Source organism: Balearica regulorum, chromosome 3 (assembly GCF_011004875.1).
Source record: "Balearica regulorum gibbericeps isolate bBalReg1 chromosome 3, bBalReg1.pri, whole genome shotgun sequence".
Lineage (NCBI taxonomy): Eukaryota > Metazoa > Chordata > Aves > Gruiformes > Gruidae > Balearica > Balearica regulorum.
The window spans coordinates 106,349,361-106,373,118 of record NC_046186.1 but is presented as its reverse complement, the minus strand read 5'-3'; the positions used below and the strand labels follow the sequence as shown (position 1 = coordinate 106,373,118).

The 23,758-nt window shown below is 42.2% G+C and overlaps 2 protein-coding genes across 3 annotated transcripts in view; one reads left to right on the top strand and one right to left on the bottom strand.

Annotated features, from left to right (window-relative positions):
• The window catches only part of TP53BP2 (tumor protein p53 binding protein 2), a 50,647-nt gene extending 39,138 nt beyond the window's left edge, over positions 1 to 11,509 (top strand). For both annotated transcript variants that reach the window (XM_075749334.1, XM_075749335.1), the window contains exons 13-18: positions 56 to 834; positions 2,710 to 2,847; positions 3,426 to 3,559; positions 4,585 to 4,751; positions 7,815 to 8,014; positions 10,730 to 11,509. In XM_075749334.1, coding sequence (XP_075605449.1) covers positions 56 to 834; positions 2,710 to 2,847; positions 3,426 to 3,559; positions 4,585 to 4,751; positions 7,815 to 8,014; positions 10,730 to 10,771 — 1,460 coding nt within the window. In that variant the 3' untranslated portion in view covers positions 10,772 to 11,509. The remainder of the gene's footprint in view (positions 1 to 55; positions 835 to 2,709; positions 2,848 to 3,425; positions 3,560 to 4,584; positions 4,752 to 7,814; positions 8,015 to 10,729) is intronic.
• A 494-nt stretch (positions 11,510 to 12,003) lies between these two features.
• CAPN2 (calpain 2) overlaps positions 12,004 to 23,758 on the bottom strand; it is a 28,057-nt gene continuing 16,302 nt past the window's right edge. The window contains exons 11-20 of the mRNA XM_075749337.1: positions 21,365 to 21,576; positions 20,041 to 20,077; positions 19,151 to 19,216; positions 18,542 to 18,599; positions 16,851 to 16,915; positions 15,686 to 15,754; positions 15,013 to 15,091; positions 13,918 to 14,034; positions 13,398 to 13,456; positions 12,004 to 12,742 (exon numbers count right to left, since the gene is read on the bottom strand). Of these exons, the coding sequence (XP_075605452.1) occupies positions 12,719 to 12,742; positions 13,398 to 13,456; positions 13,918 to 14,034; positions 15,013 to 15,091; positions 15,686 to 15,754; positions 16,851 to 16,915; positions 18,542 to 18,599; positions 19,151 to 19,216; positions 20,041 to 20,077; positions 21,365 to 21,576 (786 nt within the window). The 3' untranslated portion in view covers positions 12,004 to 12,718. The remainder of the gene's footprint in view (positions 12,743 to 13,397; positions 13,457 to 13,917; positions 14,035 to 15,012; positions 15,092 to 15,685; positions 15,755 to 16,850; positions 16,916 to 18,541; positions 18,600 to 19,150; positions 19,217 to 20,040; positions 20,078 to 21,364; positions 21,577 to 23,758) is intronic.

Here is a 23,758-nt window from a genome sequence, read left to right as displayed (position 1 = left end):
GTTGATCAAATATTCATACTTGTTTTTCCCTATCCCTCTCTGAACTGCTCCACAGTGTATGGCAAACCTGTGATGGCAGGAGCTGGTGTACAGAATCAGCTGGCACAGACAGAGAATGTCTACTCGAACCTCCAAGGCAAGCCAGGCAGTCCGGAGCCTGAGATGGAAACAACAGCCTCCACTCATGAGAATCACGAAACAGAGCGAATACCCCGTCCCCTTAGCCCAACCAAATTGCTGCCTTTCTTATCCAATCCGTACCGCAACCAGAGTGATGCTGATCTCGAAGCACTACGGAAAAAGCTGTCCAATGCACCCAGACCACTGAAGAAACGTAGCTCCATTACTGAGCCAGAAGGACCTAATGGCCCCAATATTCAGAAGCTGTTGTACCAGAGGACCACTCTAGCTGCAATGGAGACTATCTCAGCTCCGTCACATCCCTCCAAACAGACAGCATCAGCTGCCAGTCCTGAAAGCCCAGCAGAAATCCCAAATCCTTATCTAAGTGCAGAATCGGAAAAAGAAACATCTGCTCTGCCGGAGCCAGCCATTGCTGAGGAAGCAGAAAACACACCAGCGGATCAGAGCGAAGCTGTTCTTCCTTCCGTAGCTTTGGACACTGTACCTGAGGGAGCATCAGATGGTGATGAACTCACGCAGCCAAAAATGGAAGAACCAAGCCTAGAAGCTTCACTGCCATTGGAGGTATATATGGAAGAGTATCCTCCATACCCACCACCTCCCTATCCATCAGGGGAACCAGAGAGTTTGGGAGAGGACTCATTCAATATGAGGCCTCCTGAAGTTACTGGACAGTTTTCCTTGCCACCTGTAAGTATTAGTTAGCCTACAATTTGGGTGCCCTCTCAATAAGTCATGTCAAGCTCTGCCATAAATTCTGTTTGTTGTATCATAGAGCTTAAGCGAATGTGGGAGATCAGTCACACAAATAGGCTAGAAGTCTCTCTGTGGGTATCTGTTCTATTTATGTGATGCTCTTATCTCCAGAGTGAATGACAGTAATGAAAAATCTCTGTTGTCTGTAGAATTAATGATGTGATAAAAAGTTTCAAATGGAGTTTGATACAGCCCAGAAGAGTTTTCCTATTTGTGTGAAGAACGTTCCTTACAGAAGTCTGCCTGCTACATCCAAACTATACTTCCTTCTTAAGAGAAATCAAAGCCCTTTTCTTTTGAGGCACTGATACAGATTTCACAAGCATTTCCCACTATTGCTGATATGAGATTGAAACTAATTTATGTTAATCCTGGATTGCATTTGTTTATCTGAAAGTGCCTTGTTTGAAAAATATGGAGAAACAGATTTCTTTAGTTTCTGCTTTAACAACTCATTTGTCGACATCAACTGCTTGCGCTTCTACTGAAATGTTTTCTGAATCTTTCTTTGGAACCTGATGTAACATCAGTCAGTTCTCAAGTTGCATCAAAATGGAGTCTTTTTGGGCTAAGGGTAGGCAGCATTTTACCATCGCGTTTGTTTTGGAAGTTTGTGTGTGTGGTATGGTTTTATCTCACTGTTGTAGAACAGAAATACTTACTGCTCTCAGTTCCTCAAAGAGTTTCTTTTAAAACTGATCATGAATAGAATGTTAGTAACTTGACACATGAAAGTGGGTTTTTTTCCTCTATTGCTTTCATGTAGAGGAGTTAAAAGCCATAAACGTGCTCTTCAGCCTTGCAATTTCTGTATGGAATACACTGCATGTTTTCATGCTTTTAAGACTTTGTCCTTGCTCCCTTTTACAAGGAACTTTGAGTAGTAAGATTTCCTAAATTGTAAGAACTTGTTTCTGGTTGGTTTTGTAATAATTCTGCGATGAGAAGAAACCAGCCCAACTTCTTGATTTCATATTTAAATACTTGGGTTGTGCTGGCAGGTTCTTTCTTTAAAAGGTCTGTATTTCTGATATTACGTATAAATCAACAGGCAAAAGAGTATTCTCTGGGTATTCTTCTTGCATGTCTTATCTTCACATGTTTGCTCTTGCAAAACATGAGTAATTTCTATTCATCTTTGCTTGGACATCTGTCAGAAATTTACATATGCTTATGAATAGTGTTTATTGCTGCTGCGCAGCCAGCTGGGCAGAGTGCTGAGCTAATGCGTGCATATTCTCTGAAGAGTACAAACTCAGCTAGAGGAATACTTGGTTTCCAGTATCACTGGGAACATCTAAAGTGTTTTCTGTACTTGGTTCTACGTTCTTTCCAAAACCATTTTCCATAACTATTTCTGTTCTTGTTAAACTATGCTAAAGTTAGGAAAATGTTAGGAACTTAATATTGGTGTTTAAAAAGTAGTATACTTCGTGGAGTCTTTTAAGGTTCTTGGTTTGTGTACAAGCTTTGAGAGCTAATGCTGAAATAGTCTGCATACAACAAATGTGCGGGTTTTTTCCTGATCTTTAGGGATTTGGGAATTTTATGATTTTTGATGACAGGTTTGATCAAGGTGACGTCTGTATTTGAGTAGTGACCTTGCCTGAAGATGAAGACGGAGGTCTTTCATAACACGCCTAACCTACTATATTCTTAATGTGTTGGGGAGTTTGTAGAAAATAGTCTAAATTTCATATTAAGCACTGCCTTACTTGGTAATTTCTGCTGTCATTCCCGAATAAATGATTCTGTATTCTCGTTCTTTCTAGGAAAAAAATGCCTGTAACTTGCGTTATCTCTTCACAGGGGAAGAGGACAAACTTGCGTAAAACTGGTTCTGAGAGAATTGGGCATGGAATGAGAGTGAAATTCAATCCACTCGCGTTGCTTCTGGATTCGTCTTTGGAGGGGGAGTTTGACCTCGTGCAGAGAATAATTTATGAGGTACAAATGTTAACTTGTAAGAGAAGAACTAGCAATCCTGGTTCCGACTGGGAAGTCCCAGCTTTTCTGGATTGGGGATGATAAAATAATAGTGCACACCTAGATCTGCCCTTGAGGAGATAAGTCCTGACAGGACACAGCCACTTGTAGGCTGATTTTAACAGTGTTAAATCAACACTGGGTATTTGGCATCGAGATTGTAAATTTGCAGGTTAACTGTTTCATCCCCTATCTGGCATATTATCAGATAATTTGATAAGCAAATGCATGTGAATTTTACTTGCATTTAAATAGGCAAATAATCAGAAACTTGTTATAAATGCTCTCACTAAGTTATCAAGTCACTATTTCTCTGAACCATTTTAGGTTCTCACTATTAAAAGAAGGCTGCAAGCTTTTATGTGAGTGTTCTTGCGAGAGTGGTTACTGCTGTGGTTTTCTGTCTGTTCCTCATGTCCATTGAGAAATATGGCTCAAAATCATGTTTCAGAGTAAGACAACTCATTTTTATATGTGAAGAGATGTTTATTGTAGAGAGTTTCACTGGAATGTGCATGGCTCCTTTTCTGGCTGAATAGGTTGAAGATCCTAGCATGCCCAACGATGAAGGGATTACTGCATTGCACAATGCTGTGTGTGCTGGCCACACCGAAATCGTGAAATTCCTGGTGCAATTTGGTGTGAACGTGAATGCTGCAGATAGTGATGGATGGTAAGGCTTTCTTTAAGTGGTACCTTCCAGATGCTTTCCACAAGAAAACTATGGCTTGGGGGCTGCTACAGGTCCCTCAGAAGGTCCTGCACTTTGTTCCTGTAGAGCTGGCAATGACATTTCCACAGTAAAGCAACAAGCAGTTCTCTGTGGGGCATCATGTGAGAATGTGCAGAGGAGAAAAATAGGCAAATTACACTATTATTCCCTATATGAAAGAAGTGTGTGTTGGAGGCCCGGGAGGGGAGGGATGCAGTTGTCAGGAAATCGCTCTGTTTCTATGAGATATTGGAGACAGCTTATGCATAATGAGCCATTTGCTGATATTCCCGATGTCCTCTCTGTGAGATAGCCTATAGCTTGCACATGCTCTGGGTGGTATCTAGCCCTGCACAGTCTCCTCAGTTCTTTGTCCAATACTCAAACAACTTAAAGCAGAAAACCACGACCTGCAAATTAGGCTTGCAACTGATAATGGGTTACAAATCCTTCTTACGGGCAGCTAGGGAGTTTATTTACAAAAGGCTAGGGGGCAGTGACTTTACTGTTATTTCTGGCTATAACAAAAGTGTCTAAGGTACAAGACTGAATAAAGATGCTTGTGGTCCCTCAACCTCAGTAGTTATCCTAATTACCTGCACTTGTCACCAAGTCAAGTCTTGAAGTGATTGTCTAGATTGTAAGAGGCATGATGTCAGGAGGATTTCTGACTGTTTTTCTAATATTATTTTTTTTTTAAATTTTTACTGAATGTTCTTAAAACGTTAATGGATTATAAAAAGGTAGCATAACTAGAGATCCATATGAAAACCCAGCTTTAGGCCTCAAGCAGCTGTTGGTAACTCCCGTTATGTGCGAAAACCAATTGCTCTCTGTCCTGGGTTAAGTGCTTCTGGTGGGAAGCCTTCAGCAGCGCAGAACTGCTTGCTAGAGGTCACGCATGAAAGTGCTTTGACCCTAGGAGTGTGTAAGCACTGCTATGAGCAATAAAAGTAATGCATCATCTTTTTCTTCATGGCTTGCAGGACCCCGTTACACTGCGCAGCATCTTGCAATAACGTGCAGGTGTGCAAGTTCCTGGTGGAGTCAGGGGCAGCTGTATTTGCCATGACCTACAGTGACATGCAGACGGCTGCAGACAAGTGTGAGGAAATGGAAGAAGGCTACACACAGTGCTCCCAGTTCTTATATGGTAGGTGGTGACAACTCAGTTCTGGAGCGTGCTAGGGACTCACCTGGCACTTTTTGGTATGTTTTTGGATGAGGAGTGGTAAGTTGCATGTTTAGGTTGTGTGCCCATGCCTCCAGCTTCTTGTCACAAAATGAGGTCTGTTGAGACTTACTTTATAATATTGAACCTATGGAGAAGATCTGAGTAACAACACATTCCCCTACATTAAAAACCTTGAAATGAGTTAAAAGCGTGCATTGATAAATACATCAGTGTGAGGTGGTGATTAGGTAAGTACTTTTTTACAAAAAACCACAAGTGGTATGGATACCTCAGTAGGCAGTTCCTATCAGCTACCTGGTGTCTTTAAATGAGGAATATTTCCTAATGTGCACTTTAGAACCAAGAAAAGTATTGCCAAGTTTCTGCTTTAATGAAGGTTAGTAAGTGTTGAATTTGATTTTTATCTTTCTGGCCTTTTTCTTCTCTTGCACTTTAAAAGAAATCTCAAATTTAGATTTTATTCGAATAGTTAGACTACAGGGAAACTATCTTTTAATGGAGAGGATGAATACCTGCTAGGGTGTGATGAGTAGTAGTCAATGAGGTTTTTAATTACTTTTCTGTATGTTTTGTATGTAGTTCTTGTCCTCTAGGCACCTACCAGCTGGAGTGTCACCTATCTGTAAGAGGTTAGAGTAGTAGCAATGTAATACTGCATAAAAAGCTGTAATACAGCCTCTCTGTTTTCATGGAACATACGAGATCTGAGTTTTTATAAGCTGCTCAGCTAGCATATTTCAAAACAGTCTGTCCAGCTATCCTCACTAAGCTTGAAAACTCTATCTCTTGGTGCCAAATGTATAGTTTTCCCTACGAAGTGAGGGGAACCTATTTAGCATAGAAACCTGTGGACTAAGCAAAATTCCATTTAGTTTTGTATCCAGACTCCAATGATGGTCATCAACAGCAAATGCCTAAGGAAGTCTGTAGGACTATATTAAAAACAGTAATACTTGTCCAATATTTCTTACTGGTTTTAACTCTGATATGAGTTAAGAGATGGTATTTTTGTGTCGAATAGGTCTTGAAAGATTTCTTTCAGGAATTTGTCTAATTCTTAAATTTGAGTAAACAGCCCACAAGGCCCTATGGGGAGGAGGATCCATGGCTTTATTCTATATAGCATGAATAAATACTTTGGTTGGTTGTTGTTGTTTGGGCGGGTTTTTTGGATCCACCATCTGGTAATCTCACTTAGTACTTTATTTTCTTTTGGGTTTGGGATATTTTTTATGTGTTATGAGAGACACTCCTTTCAGGACCCATTGAAAAGTAAGACTTTGGCTTATTGCCAGCTTTGAAACTAAGGTATCTCTTGATATTTTGGCTGTTCAGCCATCAAATTTCCATATTGTTCCATTAGGAATTAATCCTATTGCTAAGACTGTTTCTGATTGCATATAGGTATAGTAAGAAATTAATTCACTGGCTAAATCTGTTTATTTCTCTAAAAGAAACTTGGGGATGTGCGTGTGTCTGTTTCCAGAACAGATACTGCAGTAAATCCTAGCCCTCTAAACTCATCTGTAAGGTGAGAAACCTTTGTGTATTTCATTGATTCACCTAATCCCTTTTTGTTGTAAATGATGCACAATACTGAATAGCATCAGCAAGTACAGACAGGTTTAAATAAAACCGCTAGTCCTTTAGCATTGATTAAGTGATGAGTCTGATGCTGCTTCATTGTGTCGTTTTTCACTTTCTAAGATTTAATGCCTGTGGTGTCTCCAAGAGCATGTTTGCGCTGCTACGCTGGTGTGACTGTTAACACTTTTTTAGAGGACCAGATCCGTTGCGTGAATCTTCTCTTTGTCTGTTTTGCTGTTCAGTGCTCAGTCTTACCTTCCACACGGGTGCACAGCACAGCGTTTGCCAAACCTTTAATTATACCAAAGGCAAAGCAAGGGAAGAGTTTGTCAGAGCAGAATTAAGCATGCAGTGGAAGTAATTTAATTTTACATGATGAGCTGGTATGCAGTAATAAAGAACTTGATTTGAGCAGGTGCTTCCTTTAGCAGACATAGGTAAGAACCCTATACAATAGGTTGTAACAGGTAAGAGATGGAAAGGGAAAGGACAAGTTTTGCAGTATGATGTGCAATGTAGTCTTTGCTCCTGGCAATACCAAAACTAAACAGAAACCTCAATAGGATTCAATATTTTAAAATGGAATAATTACCTAAAAGAAAGTTTTTGTAACAGTTGATTAAGATACATTTTCTGGTTTGCTGCTTAGAAGCTGAGGAATGTGTACAGAAAGAATAATATTTCGTCCTTGGCTATGGCTCTAAAATGAGCAAGTTCTAAATAACATCTGTAAGGCATATGCATGTACTCTAAACCATCTTGGTCCAGAAGCAATTTAACAGAATTGTGTTTCTGAAGTCAGTGTTTAAAAGTAATTAAAATAGTGGCAGAAATGAAGAACTGCTGAGATGAAAGTGTTTGAATTAACCAAAAGCAGCTGGCAGGCAGGAGACAAATCTTTCAGGTATAGGTCTGAGATGCAACTCGTTCTAAAGTTCTGAAATGAAGTGACACAGGTGGCAAATGACACCTCTACCATTAAAATGACAATGGTGGTCAACATAAGCCAGTATGGTTATCTCCCTTTGACAGAAAGGAATTACTGAGGAACTAAGAGTACAAACAAGTGTTTCTTGCTCATCATTTAGGTGTTGGAAGTGTGAATGCTAGCACAAAAATATAACCTTTTATCAATTAGTGCTCCTTTCCCCATTTACCTTGTACTTTTTGAACACATGTAAGGCAGGAATCTATCTGCCATGTGCAAGGGCTGACTTCACCGTGCCACCTGTTCCAGGACTGCCCTTCAGGAGGTGGATGACAACAAGGTGCTAAGTGTGATAGGAATTGAGGGAGGTTCGGTGTTTTTTTTTTTTTTTTTTTTTCCTGGACTGCTCTCCAGTAAGAGTACAGCAATCTTTCCAACTGTTGTCTTTTTTAATTTTTTTATTTTTTAACTTTTTTATTTAAGCTACTCTGTTTTTAATGTTGCAGGAGTCCAGGAGAAAATGGGGATAATGAACAAAGGAGTGATTTATGGACTCTGGGATTATGAGGCTCAGAATGACGATGAGCTCTCAATGAAAGAGGGGGACTGCATGACAATCCTGCGCCGGGAAGATGAAGATGAAATTGAGTGGTGGTGGGCACGGCTGAATGACAAGGAAGGCTATGTTCCCCGCAACCTGCTAGGGGTGAGTCCTTGATATTTCCCCTATGTGGAGTACACAAAGCATTATTCTCAGGAATCTAGGTTAGGTGCAATTTCAAAAGTCAAAAGGAAGGAGTTAACATTCTCCATCTATTCATTTGGGGAGTTGAATACTTTGGCAGAGTGGGTTAACAACCTCGGTTTAGATAAGGAACGTAGATTATATTAATGGGTGCATAAAAGAACAACATATATCACTATGCTGCTATACATGGCAGGTTCTAATACTAACCTTGTCTCACCTTTTATCTGAACATGATGTGTGCATAAGGTTTTGTTGAGCATGTGAACAGAACTGGGTTTCCCCTCTTTTAGAAAGTGATATACTGGCACAAAGGGCCTTAAGAACTGAAACTTGTATGAGGAATGAGTCACGAGTCCTTCTTTGTCTGGGTGTACACAGTGCACCTTGTGATCAGAGATGGTTTCACAGAGTTTTAAGACACACACTGCAAAAGTCTGTGGCTATATTTTTTTTTTCTTTCCCTAGTGTTGAAAAAGAGATGTTGCCACATAAAGGAAGATCTTTGTTTTCTCCTGTGCTCTTTAACTAATATTTAACCATATGTTAAAGGCCTTAAATGAATGGCCTCTCCTTTCGTCATCACCTTCTATATACTACCTCTTTTATTAAAAACAACCGTGTACAAATAATACTTTCAGTTATGTCCCCATATTTCTCCTCATGCCTGAGTTGCTAGAAAATTGTACGTGTGTCCGTCTGGTATAGAAATTCCACTAAGCTTTTTTTCTACACATCCAGTTGCCCTGCTGCTGGAGATAAGAGGGTTCTGCCAATGCTAAAGATTAACCACTGTGAATTTTAGCTGATTGATGTATGATGCTTGAAAGAGGCTGAACCTCCTTCCTCATGCAGATAATCCTTACTCTTAAACTGGTCAGATTTTGCAGAGCAACTATACCTAATGCAAAATCAGTTGTCATATCTGTATCACTTTCAGGCCTACGCACAATGTACTGTAAAATTCTCCTTGACATAGTACTTCTGCTCAGTTTTTTCCTCTCTGAATGTAACAATTTCTAAATTGAGAGCAGCCATCAGCCCTGCACAGTAAGGTCAGAAAAAGCAGCTTTTTTTTTTTTTCTTCTTTCCTGCCCCAGGGTGAATTGTGCTGTTTCTTCATAAGTTTGCACACTCAGCCTGAGCACAGGTATATAAGAACATGAGGAACATCTGTGCTTCTGTAATAAAAACCACAAGGCCACACAGATTGCGACTCATCCTTCTAAGCACAACACAATCTGAACAGAACCTTTGGGGAAAACTTCCCAAGCCTAGTGTTAACTGCTTACATTCTTGTGTCTGTTCAGCTGTTCTAGTACTGCTACCGAAGTATTCTGTGGTTATTCTCAAAAGCAATTGCTGGACTCTTAATATAGCAGTTGAAATCTAGGCTAAGATGTTCAGCACAGAGGAAAATGTTTGGTAGTTTAATATAGTCTTAAGTCATATTTTTATCACAGCTGCTTTAGCCTTTTGCGGTTAGGTGTGCTGAATAAAAACAAGGATGAAATTATCTGCATCAGTGTGTTACCCTTCTTAGTGACTCATTAGCTCCCTAAGCTGTGTGAGAGCTCTAAAACTGAATGCAGATAATACTGTCAAAATACTGACTACTTAGTGTTCAAAAGATTTCATTTGGTATTATCAGGTGTTTTGCTACTGTGACTGTGTGACTGACTTCATCTCTGCTAGTGGTGAAATCATAGCAGGCTGTGACAAATCTTGTGGGCGAAGTTGTTGGTCTTCTCTTAATCATTAGCTGACTATGAAAAAGAAGAAAGCCAGAGTCTGGTTGAAGAGAGAAGAGGGCATCTTTAAGGAGAACTTTAGCTGGAAAAAAACCCAACTAGGATGTAACATAGACATGCATTGCCTTTTAGAGCATGGAGGATTCATCTTTCCTAATTGTATGATGTGTATCCTTCTATTTTTATATGCGAGTAGCCATGCTTTGCAGAACAGTAGTTGTTCCCAAAGCCCTTTGCAAGTGGGAACCAAGAGCTTCCCAAGCATCTTGGCACTGCTGTGTTGAGCTGCGTCCCATCAGTCATCACCCTGCAGCTGAGGGGGGTCTCTGTACCTCCCTGTGCGTAGCTTGAGTGAATAGCACAGAGCTCAAGGGCTGCAGGGTGGCAGCTACTGAGGTACTGCCAGGCGGTTAAATGAATATAACTGGCCACCTACTATCCACTAACTAAAGCGCAGCTCCTACAGTTCTGTGGTCTGCATGCAGCCAGATGTTTCCAGCTTGCCCAAAGCTATAGATATGTAAAGGCTGATAGGCATTGAGAGAAAAAGCAAACCAGACTTTACTACCTCTCTATTTCCATTTGTAAAACAGGGGAAAATCCTATAGTTCACTGAACACAAAATTCTCTTGATTTACAAAGCCACATGCTTTTCCTAGCCCACCCATCTGGGTAGAGCTGAAGGTGTTGAATCATGTGCAATGGCTTCCTTTTGTACTGACATGGTTAGTATTTTTTAAGCTTGCCTAAGAATGCTAAATTTTTTATTTGTTAGTGCTCTGGGTGTTTTTCTTATAACCATGCTTTTGCTACTAGAAATTACATTAGAATTGTAGCAACAAAGAGGTTTTTCTTTCCTTTTTTTTTTTTAAAGTAACCTTTTAAAGCATTAAAATTTTAAATCTCATTTCTATTTTACCCTCAGCTGTATCCAAGGATTAAACCTAGACAAAGAAGCTTGGCATGAAATAGTACAGAAGCCAGATTCTTGAAGTACTAATCATGGATGACTTACAAAAAAAAATCATTTTGTGGTGGTTCCAATATCATGAGACTTATTTCAATGACAATGTAATTTGAAAGCTATGAAGAATGTGCTTTGAAAACAAATGAAGGATTGATGCATTAGCAAATGGATGAGGGCATTCGACAAGATGAAATAATGCTTACAAGCAAATGAAGTTCTGCTGCCTTGGTCTAAGCAAGCCATTATGTTCAAGTACCCACTCTGATTTCTTCAAACATGGCAGAAAAGAATTTCACATTTTCCTGTATTAAATACAAGGACCTTCTCAATTTACCATTGAAGGAATCACTGTGAAACAGACAACTTGGCTTTGTCCAAATTTATCCTGAGGCTTTTTCCAGATGGGAGAAATTAAAGTACGTGCACAGCACCCAAATGCCTGTTGCTGGAAGCAGAACGCTTGTTAAAGCAGCTAAACAGAAGTGCATCTGAACAGTGACAACCACATGACCATTAAGCAATAACTCTTAAAAATGCTGTAGCATCTTAGGAATTTCATGTATTCAAAATATTATGTGCTGTAACAAAGTAGTTTTAGGTTCCTCTTTTTACAAAGTCTCATGTATTTATTGTATTTTGTACTTTGAAAGCTAAGTGTAGAAACTTTCTGTAGTTCTTGACAACTTGTTTTTACTTAACTGTGATACCATTAAACTTTTGTTTCCTCTTAAACTCTAATTCTGGGTATTTTAGTGTCAAGTTTTTATTAGACCCTCTGAAAACATTACCAGTAAGACATAGTGCTGTTCTATGTTATGCTAATATTCACCTACTTTCTGTATTAAATCCCCATTTGTTCAAGACAGTTTTTCTGCATTTAAAATTAAGCCAGATCTGTTAGTTGCATATAACCTTTGTTAACCTTAAAAGCTAAGGGACATAAGAAAAAAAACTTGGTACAAGTGTTTTCCAAATAAAGCCTTTCCTCTAGAACTATCCTTTATATCTATCTCTTTGGGAATAATCATTTGATAATACATACTACTTAATAGAGAGGATCAAATCTTTCCCTAAGGGTATTTAGGAAGTGCCTCACCATTCAGGCTCATGTTTTCCTATTAGGTAGGAAAAGGCAACATGTTCTATTCCTAACAGAAGCTCAGTGTATGTGCTGTGATGATCTCTCTCTAAGAAAAAGTGTGCTTAGCTACAGAAGAAATAACAGTCTGGCAAACTTTACTGTTTTTATTTAAATACCTTCTTGTACTTCAAAGGAAGAGATAAGATACAGAAAATCAAGATTCCACCTGAGAGCATGCGCTTGTTCTTAGAAGAGTCTGGTTGCCAACAGCTTCCTGCTACAGGCTCTTTAATGGTCAGGAGGGAAAGACTTGTCTCCAGTTTGGTCAAATGTGTCAAACTTGCTACCTGCATTCTTAATATTTAACCAGAATAATGCTGGGGCTTGACAGAAAGCATACAACGGCGCTACATCTTACCTAAACACCTGTATTCAGAAATACACAATACTATCCCTTATCTAGTTTCAGATATGCAGGATGGAACAGAGCTACTCAAAAAGCACTTATTAAACCAGACTGTCAAGCCATACTGAGCTTTCTTCCCAAAGAAGTCATATAAAATACCTTAAATTCAAAGATATTAGCAAAGCACTATTTTCAAAAGTTGCACTGAGGATTTATACTAAATTAGGATTTTTTTTGTACAGAGGATATATAGTAGTAGATAAAAACTGTCAGACCATAAAAAAGAGGTTGCAAATTCTTCTGTTGTTGAAGTAGAACACTTTCCTTCTTACAGCTGTGTGCAAAGTTTGCCATGCACAAGTTAAGGCACATTCATGTTAGGATAGCACTTGTATGTTTGCTTGATTATCTTCTTCTGAACTTGCTCTTTTTTGAGATCTCTTGAGATGAGAGCAGTAGCTCAAATGACAGTAAAGCACAGCCACTGTAACGAGAGAGAGCGCAAAATGGCCCACAGTTAAGTTTAGTAAAAATACATGTAGCAAATATGCACGTTCCCATTTCTAGCATAAAGAAGAAAGTCTATTAGTACAGAAGTAATTTTAGGACCTTTCCTGAATAGTTTAAATTTATATATCTCATTTAAGTCAGGAGAGTTTGGGGATGATTTCTCTATCTCTCATTTTGGTCCAGAAATATGCTCAGGTAATAAGCAAGTCAAACGTGTAGAAGGGTAGTTTTCTTCTAACTTGGCCCTTTCTACAGGGTCTTATGGTGCAGAAAGCAGCAGCCACAGCCAATAGCGCAAGTCACTACTGCACCTCCCTATTAACCTGTTGTTGATAGAAAAGGCAGGGAAGAAACCTGCACAGTTAGCAGCCAAAATTGCTGCCAGTGATAAATGGCATCGGGTTCAAGTAACCTGGCCTGTTTGTTAGAGAATGCAATGTAATGTAGTTTTAAAAAACAGTAATCTTAAAACTGCTTATAAATACACAAGCTACATCAATCCAACCTATATGTGAATACATATAATCAGGCAGAATAGAGCAGGGCAGTCTTTACTGTTACCCTCCCTACCCCCAAAAAAAAACCCCAAAACCACCAATGACAAACATTTTAGAGCTAAATAAACTTACATTAACGAGATTCAATTCTATGGTTCCAGTTTTTTCAGTATCCAGTTTTCTAAACATTTCTGTGGTAGGAGAGATGACAGACAAGGATGAATATAGGAACTAATTGGAAAGCCTTCCTCTTCCTTGCACTTCAGCATCAAAAAGGAATTTAGTCCCACAGTCTAAAATTTATGACAACAGTCTATACCCCAAAACAGAAAGTGCCACTCTAAAGTCATTGTGTGCTCATGTGCAAGAACAAGACTGAACATTTTTAATGGTTCAGCCTAATATAATACTATTTTTCAACCTATAGGTGTTTAGATTTTGATTTTTTTTTTTTAAATCAACATTTAGTTGTTTGCATGGAAGACTGTCTGGCTCTGGTTCAGCCCTTTAGACCAGCCTGCAGACTGAGTTGCTGGGTTTAAAGCTCAGCCTTAAAGTTGCCTTAGTTCCAGTACAAAGTTTTCTGAATAACTTATCCTGGACTTGAAAACAAAAGCAACAGATTCTGTCTAATTATTAAGTGTGTACTCACTGAACAGAGTTTCCAGCCGAATCAAACACCGGACAAAGTTATCAAAGTCGATGATGAGGTCTTCATCAGCAAAACGAGCCACAATGATTTGATGTAACTGGCAGTTCAGTTTGAACCCTAAAAATACCATGTCAAGGATTTCAAAAGAGAAAAAAAAAGGCAAAAAGCTCCAACCAACAAAAGCACCCCAACCTTACATGCTGCCAGAAATTCAGTTAGCTTGTTTTGGTTAAATTCTCAACTTTTAGGAGTATTTACTCCATTTTGGAAACTCCCAACCACCCCTTCTGTACATGGCGTGATATAAAGTTGTGACTAGGCCACGCACGGTGTTCCTGTTGCGTGTGCATTTCCGAGGGCACAAGGCCAATTGCTCCGGCTCATGGTCCTTCCCCGGGTGATGAGGCACATGCCAAACTCGGCCCCGAGACCCGAGATGAAGCGGCAGCTTTCTGTGGGCAACTGGGTCTTTGTTTCCAAAGAGCATCTAAACTTTGGGACAAAAAGAAACGCTCTCTCATCTTATGTGGTGACAGGAAGAGAAAGCTCCACAGAGGTCAAATGCTGACATTAAGATGGCCCCAGAAGATCAGTACATCAATTAGGGATCATATGGGTCTGTGATACTCCCCTACTCACTGTCATAACTCTGACTTACTTTTCAGTGGTTGCAGTAGCAAACTGACTCTTCGCCCCCCCCTTGGTCAAGCCACTTTCCTTCCCTAGGTCACAGTATCCCAGTTTTACAGGCTTATGCCAAACCCACATATACCCAGAGAGACTCACTGAAAGACAACAGTGTGCTATTATGAGACCAGATTATTGCAGTTATTTGTGCTTCTCCATTTGTGGTCACTACAGAAAATAACTGCAAACCTGTCACCCCTTTGAGATGCTTTTAGTGTGCCCACGTGGCAAGACACTGCTACACAAAGACAAGAGCCCAGGCTGAGCATCTAGATTAAACAGAGGCCTTCATCAGGTCCAGGAACACAGGATTTTTCAGCTTACAAGTGATTTACAAGAGACTAGTGAGCATCTATAAACCCAGCTGGAAACATATAATCCTAAAAAGAGACAGACCAGTATAAATACCTGCAGTTTCCAGTGCTCTCCTCATCTCATACGAATTCATGGTACCGGATCGATCCACATCAATTTCCCTATAAATTTTCTGAAGAACATAAAAACCAAAGTCAAAACTTGTTAATAATTCAGAGTGTGTTTTGGCTTTAGTTGGAAGTCAAATGTTTTGAAATGACATATGCACACTGCTTAGGAGCATTGGCAATGTCGGTCTGAAGGACTAGGTACTTTTTCCCCCGAGTTTGCCTAACAGCAGCTTTAGAAAGTAAAGTCTTTTTATTGCAGCAGCCAGAGTGGATAAAGACTCTGGAGAATTCCTTGAATGCCTGTGCAAAATGGCACTATCGTTACCAAAGCAAGCGGCAAGACCGACACCAAACTCACACTGTTACGTGCAAAAGCTAAATGTACTTGGATGCGAGTTAAAACACAACAGAAACCCCTCTGAGAGCAAGGCAGGGAGAGAGGCAAGCTCTCCTTCAGCCCAGCGCCTGAGGGACCACCAGTCACACCCCTGGAATCCAAGGGACAAAACCTGGGGGACCGAGGACATAAACGCATCGTGAGCTGAAGCAAGAGTCCCTGCTTTGGGAAGCGTGATTGTATACATTGTGCGAGGCAATCAGTCTATGGCCACCTCTTCATCTGATTGCACGTTCCAAGCAAAAATGGTGTGTCTTACCTGGTATTTCTGAATCTTTGTCCAGAGGGTGTGGAATTCCTTCAGTCCCAGTTTACCACTCCCATCATTCTTCTTTGAGTTAAGGTAATCTCTTTGGAGAGAAGGAGAAGGGTTTTCTCCTTCCTGTGGTGGGTTTACTTACTTAAAAAAATAAAAATTGCAATTAAGAAAAGGATGCAAGTCCTCTCTGAAGGACTCATCCTGTTGAATACACAGCTGTTGTCCAAGATTTCTTGTCTTTCTAAATCAACAGGGTGATCAGTTCACTTAAACCAGGATCAGTTCACAAGCTCTTTCTGCTCCTCCTTTGTCAGCTCTCTCTTTTCAATACATGTATAAAACAGCCCCGATGATGCCATTTTGTTCTGCATTGTTGATTCAACACCTGCAGTTACAGGAGCATGAGTCCCAAGTCTGGATTATAAACAGGAAAAGCCACAACCCAGCCTGCTATTCGGACAACTTAAGTTCTTGCACAAACAGCTAACAAAAGAACCTGGTCATTGCACTGCTCCCAAAAAAAATACTACTAAGGAGTCCATACAGACTGCCAAATTGTACGCTAAATTATAGCAAAGCATCATTTTCTTTTGGTAATTTTCCTTTTTCTGACTATGCAGTTCAACTCCCACTGCACAGAGAAGGTGAACACAACTATACTTAGATACGAATCCTCATCCTACGCCTTTGCCCTTATTCTTAGGGGCTCCTAAAAGCCAGCATACCCTCTGGCTCGTGTACTTGTTTCATTCCTTTTCTATTATTTGCTTTACAATGCCCCTACGAACTCCAGCCAGATAACAAAGCAGAGAAATGCAATGTTCAAACACTACAGTCAAGGCAGCCCACACCTTGCTGAGAGCCTGATGCCTTTTCCCAGCACAAACATCCCTTTGTTCCCAGCTAAACCGAACGTGCAACAGCTGGGAAGACTTCAAAGCAGATCATCCTGTCTGAAAATGGATTTTCCCCGCTGCCTGGGAGAATGCATGTGCCACAGTCAGCAGCAAGAGCAAGGGCTACCGATTTTATTCAGGGAACCACGGTAAAACCAGCTTCTCCACCTCAGCAGTACATCAGTACGGACCCGCCACTGCAAAGGCAGCAGCTCGCCTACTCCAGCACAGACAGAAGAGTATCATCTAGGAACAGCCATAAAGGATACATCTAACAGGTCAACCATTATTTTGCATGTCTCGATACTAAAGCCATCAGATTTAATATCTTGGCCTGTAAAAAAAGAGCAAAAGACAGGATTATCAATTGCATGCTGCACCACGGCACCTTCCTAAATAGCTCATGACCTCTCTAACCAGCGTATACACCTCAGCCCTTATTTGCTTCTGTGTCATCAGTGGCTTCCTTTGCAACTGGCAAGATGACTTTTTCATTTCGGTGTGTTTTTTTTCTTCTACATAATGTGTGCATAGTGCTCTATGTTGTTTGTGATCTACACCTGTTAGTTACTCGATGGCAATCCCCTGCCTGCTTCCAAATCCTCCCCTGGGAATGGGTGTCCAGCTGTATCCCTGGGCCAGACGAGCGCAGTGCACAGCAGGGGATGCTGCCTCCTGCTCTGGCAATTATTATCTGAAGCCTTTGGGATCTGGCAAGTACCTAGCGCGATGCAGACTGGAGGACGCGGTGCCTGTAGAGCTACAGTCAGGATACCTGCGTACAGATAGCCCTCAAGCGCTGGATGGGAAACCCTCGCCTGATGTTGCTGGATGGGAAACTCTTGCCTGATGCTGCTTAGGTGCGCCCTCTGAGGTAAGCTACGACTTCTGCCAACTCCTTTGCATCCAGCAGAGCAGGAGGCAATGGTCACTTAGAGGTGTGGTCAGCAGGGTCAGGACTTGCTTGTGAGGGAGAGCTTCAGGTGGGAGGACACGTGAGCAAGGATTACAAGGTGCTTGGCAAAGGGTCGTAAGATGGTCCTTGTTTTGCACATGAGAGGGACGCAGCACTGAAGCAGGCAAATGGATGCTAATAAGCAGCCCGCTTTGATTTCCTGGCAAAGAGGCTTAGGGGGAAAGTTAGCTGTGATGCTTCCCCTAGCGAACAGCCCAGTTAGCCTGGTTTGTAGGTGTGCCAGAGAAGCAAGAGATAGAGATAAAGCTTTCCCGCACTTATTGTGTGCCTGCAAAGACAAGGGTGGACTTCTGTGGACAATGTGGACTTCTGACCTACGGAGGTCAGTGGTAGGTAGCTTCATGCAAGGGAAGAACATCAAATCAAGCCTGGTAACCAGCAATACACCATTGCTAACTGGCTGGTGCACAGACATACAACACAGCCCTGGCTAAGGTTTCACTTTGGAAATTAGAGACGCTTATTTCTCAAGCGCTGTTTAATGGAAAGGAAAATAATGCAAAGCCAAACTCTGAATCACTTCACAGAGAAAAAAAAAGCCCAGAGTTTCAAAGTTTCTCCTCCTCCTCAGGGACACCCCAGACCATTGGCTGGGCTACCGTTTGAATCCTGAGTGGTTTAATACCGACATAGCAGCAATACCTTCTCTTGATTATTATCAAGCATTAATCAAAGCTGTCCATCTTCCTGGGAGCCAATTCCCAGTAGCCCACACTGGGATAAAATGTACGCACATGCACCCTACCAAAGCGCGTGTCCTGTGAAACACACCTTCAGCGTAGGCACAGCCCCAGTGTTTCCACAGCCCGCTGAAGGAGCGGAGATAGCACGTGGCCGTGGCCATACGGAGAGCCAAGCCGCAGGTCTGGGGCAGAGCCCAGGAGTTTGACTCTGCCCAGGTCAGTGCTGCGCTCTGTGCTCTCACAGCCATACCAGAAACCTGCTGGTGGCCAACTGAAGACACAGTTAGAAGAAGGTACTTACGTTTAGCCATGACTTTATTCAAGATGTTGCGCAGTTCAAAGGCGGAGATCTCTGCATCCTGCAGGAAAGAGGAAAACAAGTTCTTCACTGTGAGCTGCAGACACCATCTCATAAGCAGCCTCTGACTCCTTTGGGAGAGTTGGCCCAGTGTTCCAACTTTCCCTTGGGTGGAAATACAAATGGTAAGCTCTCCCCACCACCCATTCCCGGGAGCACCCCGAATTCCCAGGCGTTAGCACGTTGGGCTGTGGCGTCTGGCCGAGCCCTTGGGCAGGCGAGGGCAGCCTGGGGAGAAGGCACAGCCCAGCCCTTGTCATCTCCCGGAGGGACCTATGTGCCTGCACCAAATGCTCTGCCCGAAGGACAAAATTAGGGACCTGCAGAGATAAAAGTCAAGCCTGCAGTTCAAAGAGAGCAGAGATTGTTTGCCCGGAGTGCTCGCAAATCCGTTGCGTAAGCAGACGGGTAACTACACGGATTTTTGCACGCACAATTATGCCTACGCTCAAGATCTGACTCAGCACAAGAATTCAACTCCATCCTGGGGGAGGCATCTCTCTTACCCACTCACCCATGTTACCAGCAAGATGTTAACAGAAAAATACTCACACTTCCTGCTAGCTGTCCAAAAAGCTTTTTAAAGCTGGGTTCAATGTCATCTTCACTGATCTCAGTCTAGGAGAGAGAAATAGAGAATATGGAAAGGAGGAACTTTTCTGCCCGAGAAGGGCCTAGTACCTTCCCTTGCGCCTAGTAAAAAACAATTTAAATGTGAAAGTTGAAGGTACAAAGTGCTTCTACTTTGATTTTAATCGGTTTTATTTTCAGGGGTTCCTCAAAGTGCTGGCATTGCAAACACTGCAGGAATTAAGAACTTTTGCAATGGCTTTTACTTAAAGAAATAAAATTTAAAAATTAAAAATTATTTTATTTTTAAAAAATCACTACCAAATTCAGAACTTCACTGTTGCTGCTGCTGCTACTACTACTGTTGGACCAGCTGTCTTCATTAAAGAAAAACAAGCAAAATGTAGTTCTTACCCTGCAAAAATAAACCAAACCCACAGAGAGTGGTAGATGCATTAGTAGGCAAAACATCCCCAGCTCCAGCAAGACTAAACACACAGCGAACCTCTTCTTACTCATGGAAACAACATCATGTGCAAACACACCCTTATGGCTAAAGGGCTGCAATCCCGGATTCCTGAGGAGCAACGGGAATTTTTCGTGGCTCCAGTTACCTCTGCAGAGAATACTTGATTTCCTCTGCCTGGGAAGCCCAAGCTCACCACTCGGGATAAGGGACAATGCGTGTTTCCATTACTGCCTATGACATTTCCATTTGCTGGACATTCAACTATGGATATTGAAAGATCTGTTTCCCAAGTGGGACGACAGCTCAAGACAATGCCTACAGAAAAATGCTGCCCTGCATCCGGAACAGGCACACCGACTTATTTATGACAAAATTATCTTAGCTTAAAACATTTAAGATATACCTCATCAAAATTGGCCTCAATTTCATCATCTATAACCCTAGAAAAATAAAGAAATCAATATTAAAAACAAACCAAGTCACTTTTCTGATGCCCTTGTTTCACGTTTCAGTTAAAGAGGGATTCTTTAAATTATGGGAATAATGAATGTTCAAAGCTCCGAGGTTACTGGATTAAATCAACCACAGACACTGCACGCCACCAGTGAAAGCAGTGTTTTGCTAACTACGGCAACAAGACTTTCAAAACACATTACAAACTCCACAACATCCTGCAGAGTCACAGACAGGATTTTGGGTCAGACATAAGTAACCCTTTGGGTCGCTTAGCGCCACAGCCTACAGACCTCGGCCCAGAACCAGGCTCTTGGGTGCAAATCAAACTTCTATCTAGTAATTTTTTTTCCTCCTTTTAAACAGCAAAAGTGAAAGACTTAAAGTCATTCTGATGCGACAGAGTGGGAGGAGAAGTGTTTCACTCTGTCCCCCACTGCTGTGGGAGCATCACACCTACAGATGGTCCATAAGCACTGCTAAGGGCCCATCAAAGCTGAATGTGCCTTCACACAGCTGACATCACAGTTTTTTCACTGCTACAGAAACAGGCAACAAAAGATTGCAGAACAGTAGAAAGGTTTTTGCATGCTTTGAATGAAGGAACTCCATACAAAAGATCCCACACCTCTTCCCAAGGCCTCAGCCCAGCTGCTCTTTAAGATGTGACACATCTAAATTTTTTTCACGGCTTCACAGCTAATGGTGTGGTTTGAGCCAGTTCCATTAAAACCCACTTTAATTTTATCATTTGGTTAAGCAAGCATCTTGAATTTTTTTCCAGCCTGATCTCAAAGGCACGAGATCAATTGTTGCGACCAGCGTGTTCCCAAACAGCCGAAAGCATGTGCATTTCTGTCTCCCAAGGGGAGAGCCCAGCCTGCCACACTCTGGGGTTTTCTTTTCTCCACAGACCAACCTGTGCTGTGGCACCCAGCTGCCTACAGCCCACGCACTAAAAATGTCTGCCCAGGTAGGGCTGGTAATAACAACAACAACAACCACCTGTTATAGTATACTATACTATTATTATTCCACCATTCCTTCCTGCTAAGTTTACTCAAACTTTCCTCAGTTACACATGGGGAAACTGGGCACAAACAAGAACTGCCGTGACCCCATCCCTGCAGGGTGGTTGCACATCCCCTTCCCACTCCCTGCAGGAAGCTGAGGTACCCCAGCTTTGGGCTACTCCACCCTTCCACACCTGTGAGAGGGGCCAGAGATCGCCCGCGTGCCCATACCGCTCTTACATGGTTACAAGAGCTACATACGTGGAGTTTGCGTTTTTTTCAGAGAAGACACGCAGACAGAAATCCCCATTCTTGTTGGGTTCAAAGGTTGAGGGTACGATGATATATTCTCCTGCAGGGAGCTTGAACCGGTTCAGCACTTCTCGGAGGTTGATAAAGGTGTTCGATTTTTCTCTTGCTTTGTTGGTCAGGAAAAAGTTTTTGCTCAGATGAATATTTGTCTGGCCAGAAAACTTATGACAAGCAAAGAAAGAAGGAAGAAAAAAACCCCAACAGTTTGCATGTATTTGCATTTAAAAATTAAAATTATAATAGATATGACAATTAGTTACGTATGAAAAAAAAAACAAAAACAAAACACCCAACCATCCAAGAGACGTCTGTTCAACAGATCCGAAAGAGGGAAGAGAAAGGGGGTGGGTGCATCCCACCACAGCACTCCTAAGCTGTGGCTGCAAACATATTTTGCAGATCATCTCAATAAACCATTCAGGTCATGCTTATATCGTGCAGATGATGATGGGTGTGTGAAGACATTTGGCTACTTCTTCCACCAACTATTCTTCTCTAAAGCGAGATGGCTTACCACCCGTGTCCCTCCAGTCCCCAGAGCCAATGCCACCAAGGGACTGCAGCTCTGCTCTGCCTCTGAGGCCAGGCTGCCTTAAGGGAGAGAGCCTGCTTACAGAGGGCTCCAAGAATAAAATAAATGTTAAGCATCATAAAAGTGTATTTGGAGCGTAACATCTACCAGAATAAGTTCTTCTGCACAGGGTCTTACAGGTGGGCTAGCTCAGCTCTAGAAGCAAACACTGGGAACGTGCATGGTTCAGAAATCTCCCCCTTCCCGTTCTCCTGGATTTTTAAGAATGCAAAACCTGCCAGACCTGCTGCCATGGTGGGAGATAAAATTCCACTTTTTGGGGGGGTGGGGAGAAAAGTCATGGGACTGTAGCTAGAGCCTCTATTTTATGGAAGTCAGGTTTCTGGACCACTAGGGTGAGAGCTGAGCGGCTGACAGAGTACTGTCAGGTAGGTCAGAAGTTTAATTAACTGGCAGCACTATTTCCTCCCTGACAAAACCGCATTTTACATAGCAGTGGCTGGTTTGAGTGTAGCCTCAGGAGCCATGAGGTGCCCCAATTGCTTTGCATACACCCTCACAGGTACAGCAGGCCATGTAGTGAGATTACACGGGCGTTTTGCTCAACCTCACTCCTTCCTCTGAGGAGCAACAGCTCCCAGGCACCTGCAGCCCTGCCTCCTATTGCATAGGCATCCCACTGCATTGCCACCCCTCTCTGATCCCCGGGGCACGCTATTAGCTACCTGCAGGTAGAAACAGAGAGAAACCAATAAAAACAATGCTTAGGGAAATGAAAATAAACATCTCCTTGGAATATTACTTGTGTGTCAAACATGAACTCTGTGCAAACCTGAGAAAAGCAGCTGAGCTCTGGGGGAGAAGGTGTGTGTCTCGGCTGGGAGACGACCCGTGGAAGAGCAGCTTTGGTGAGTTTCTGCAGTACAGAGAGCTCTTATCCCAACCCAAGACACTCTGAAAATGCAACATGGGCTCAAGGCCCCTTCCAGAATAAATGGCCTCTAACTTCAGACTCTAGACAGTCAATATTGTCCCTCAGTGAAGGAGGATCCTCTGAACTGTTTCTTCCCACAAGCCACTCAGCCCCAACTCTGCACCTTGACCACCAATGCATGCTACGTACCTCGGGGGGCACCTGCAGGGAGAAAAGGAGAGAGTTATTTGCTTGTTGAATAGTAGCTCCAGGGCTACTGCTTTTCACTCTTGGTTAGCTGGTACATCCACACACTTGAAAAAAAAAAAAAACCAAAAAAAAAAACCAAAAAACACTTGGCTGGTGGGGAAAGGTGAACACCGAGCCCACGTTACCCAATGCTGACTGCTGGCTCAGCTCCCAGCTCCATCCTGGAGGCAGGGGAGGCTCAGCCGGGGCAGCACGGGCACAGCCAGGCACGGACACAGCCAGGCAGGTCGTGGTTTCCTGCTGACCCTCTACCCTGCAGCCCACTGTGATATTTTTTTGTAGACTCAGTTTCTCTACTATCTCTTCTCACCTTCTCTTTCAACCCTCTTGTCCCTCTGACCTCTCCAGCACCAGGAGAGGAGGCAGGGGCTAAGCAAGATAATAACGCAGTTTTCTGTTTCCTTATGGGTTCAGGGGACCTAGCTTTGCTTTAAACCTTACTTGCTTACGGGGACCAGATTCTTTGACAAGCTTTTCCAAAGCTGGGATACTGAGAAAGCAAGGAGTTGCACATATTGCCTATGGTTACAGAGCAATGTGCAGGCCAGACCATTATTCCTATTTTCACTGCCAGTTAAGCACGGCTGCTTTACAGCTCCGTACAAAACGTCTTGCTTCAGGAGTTACC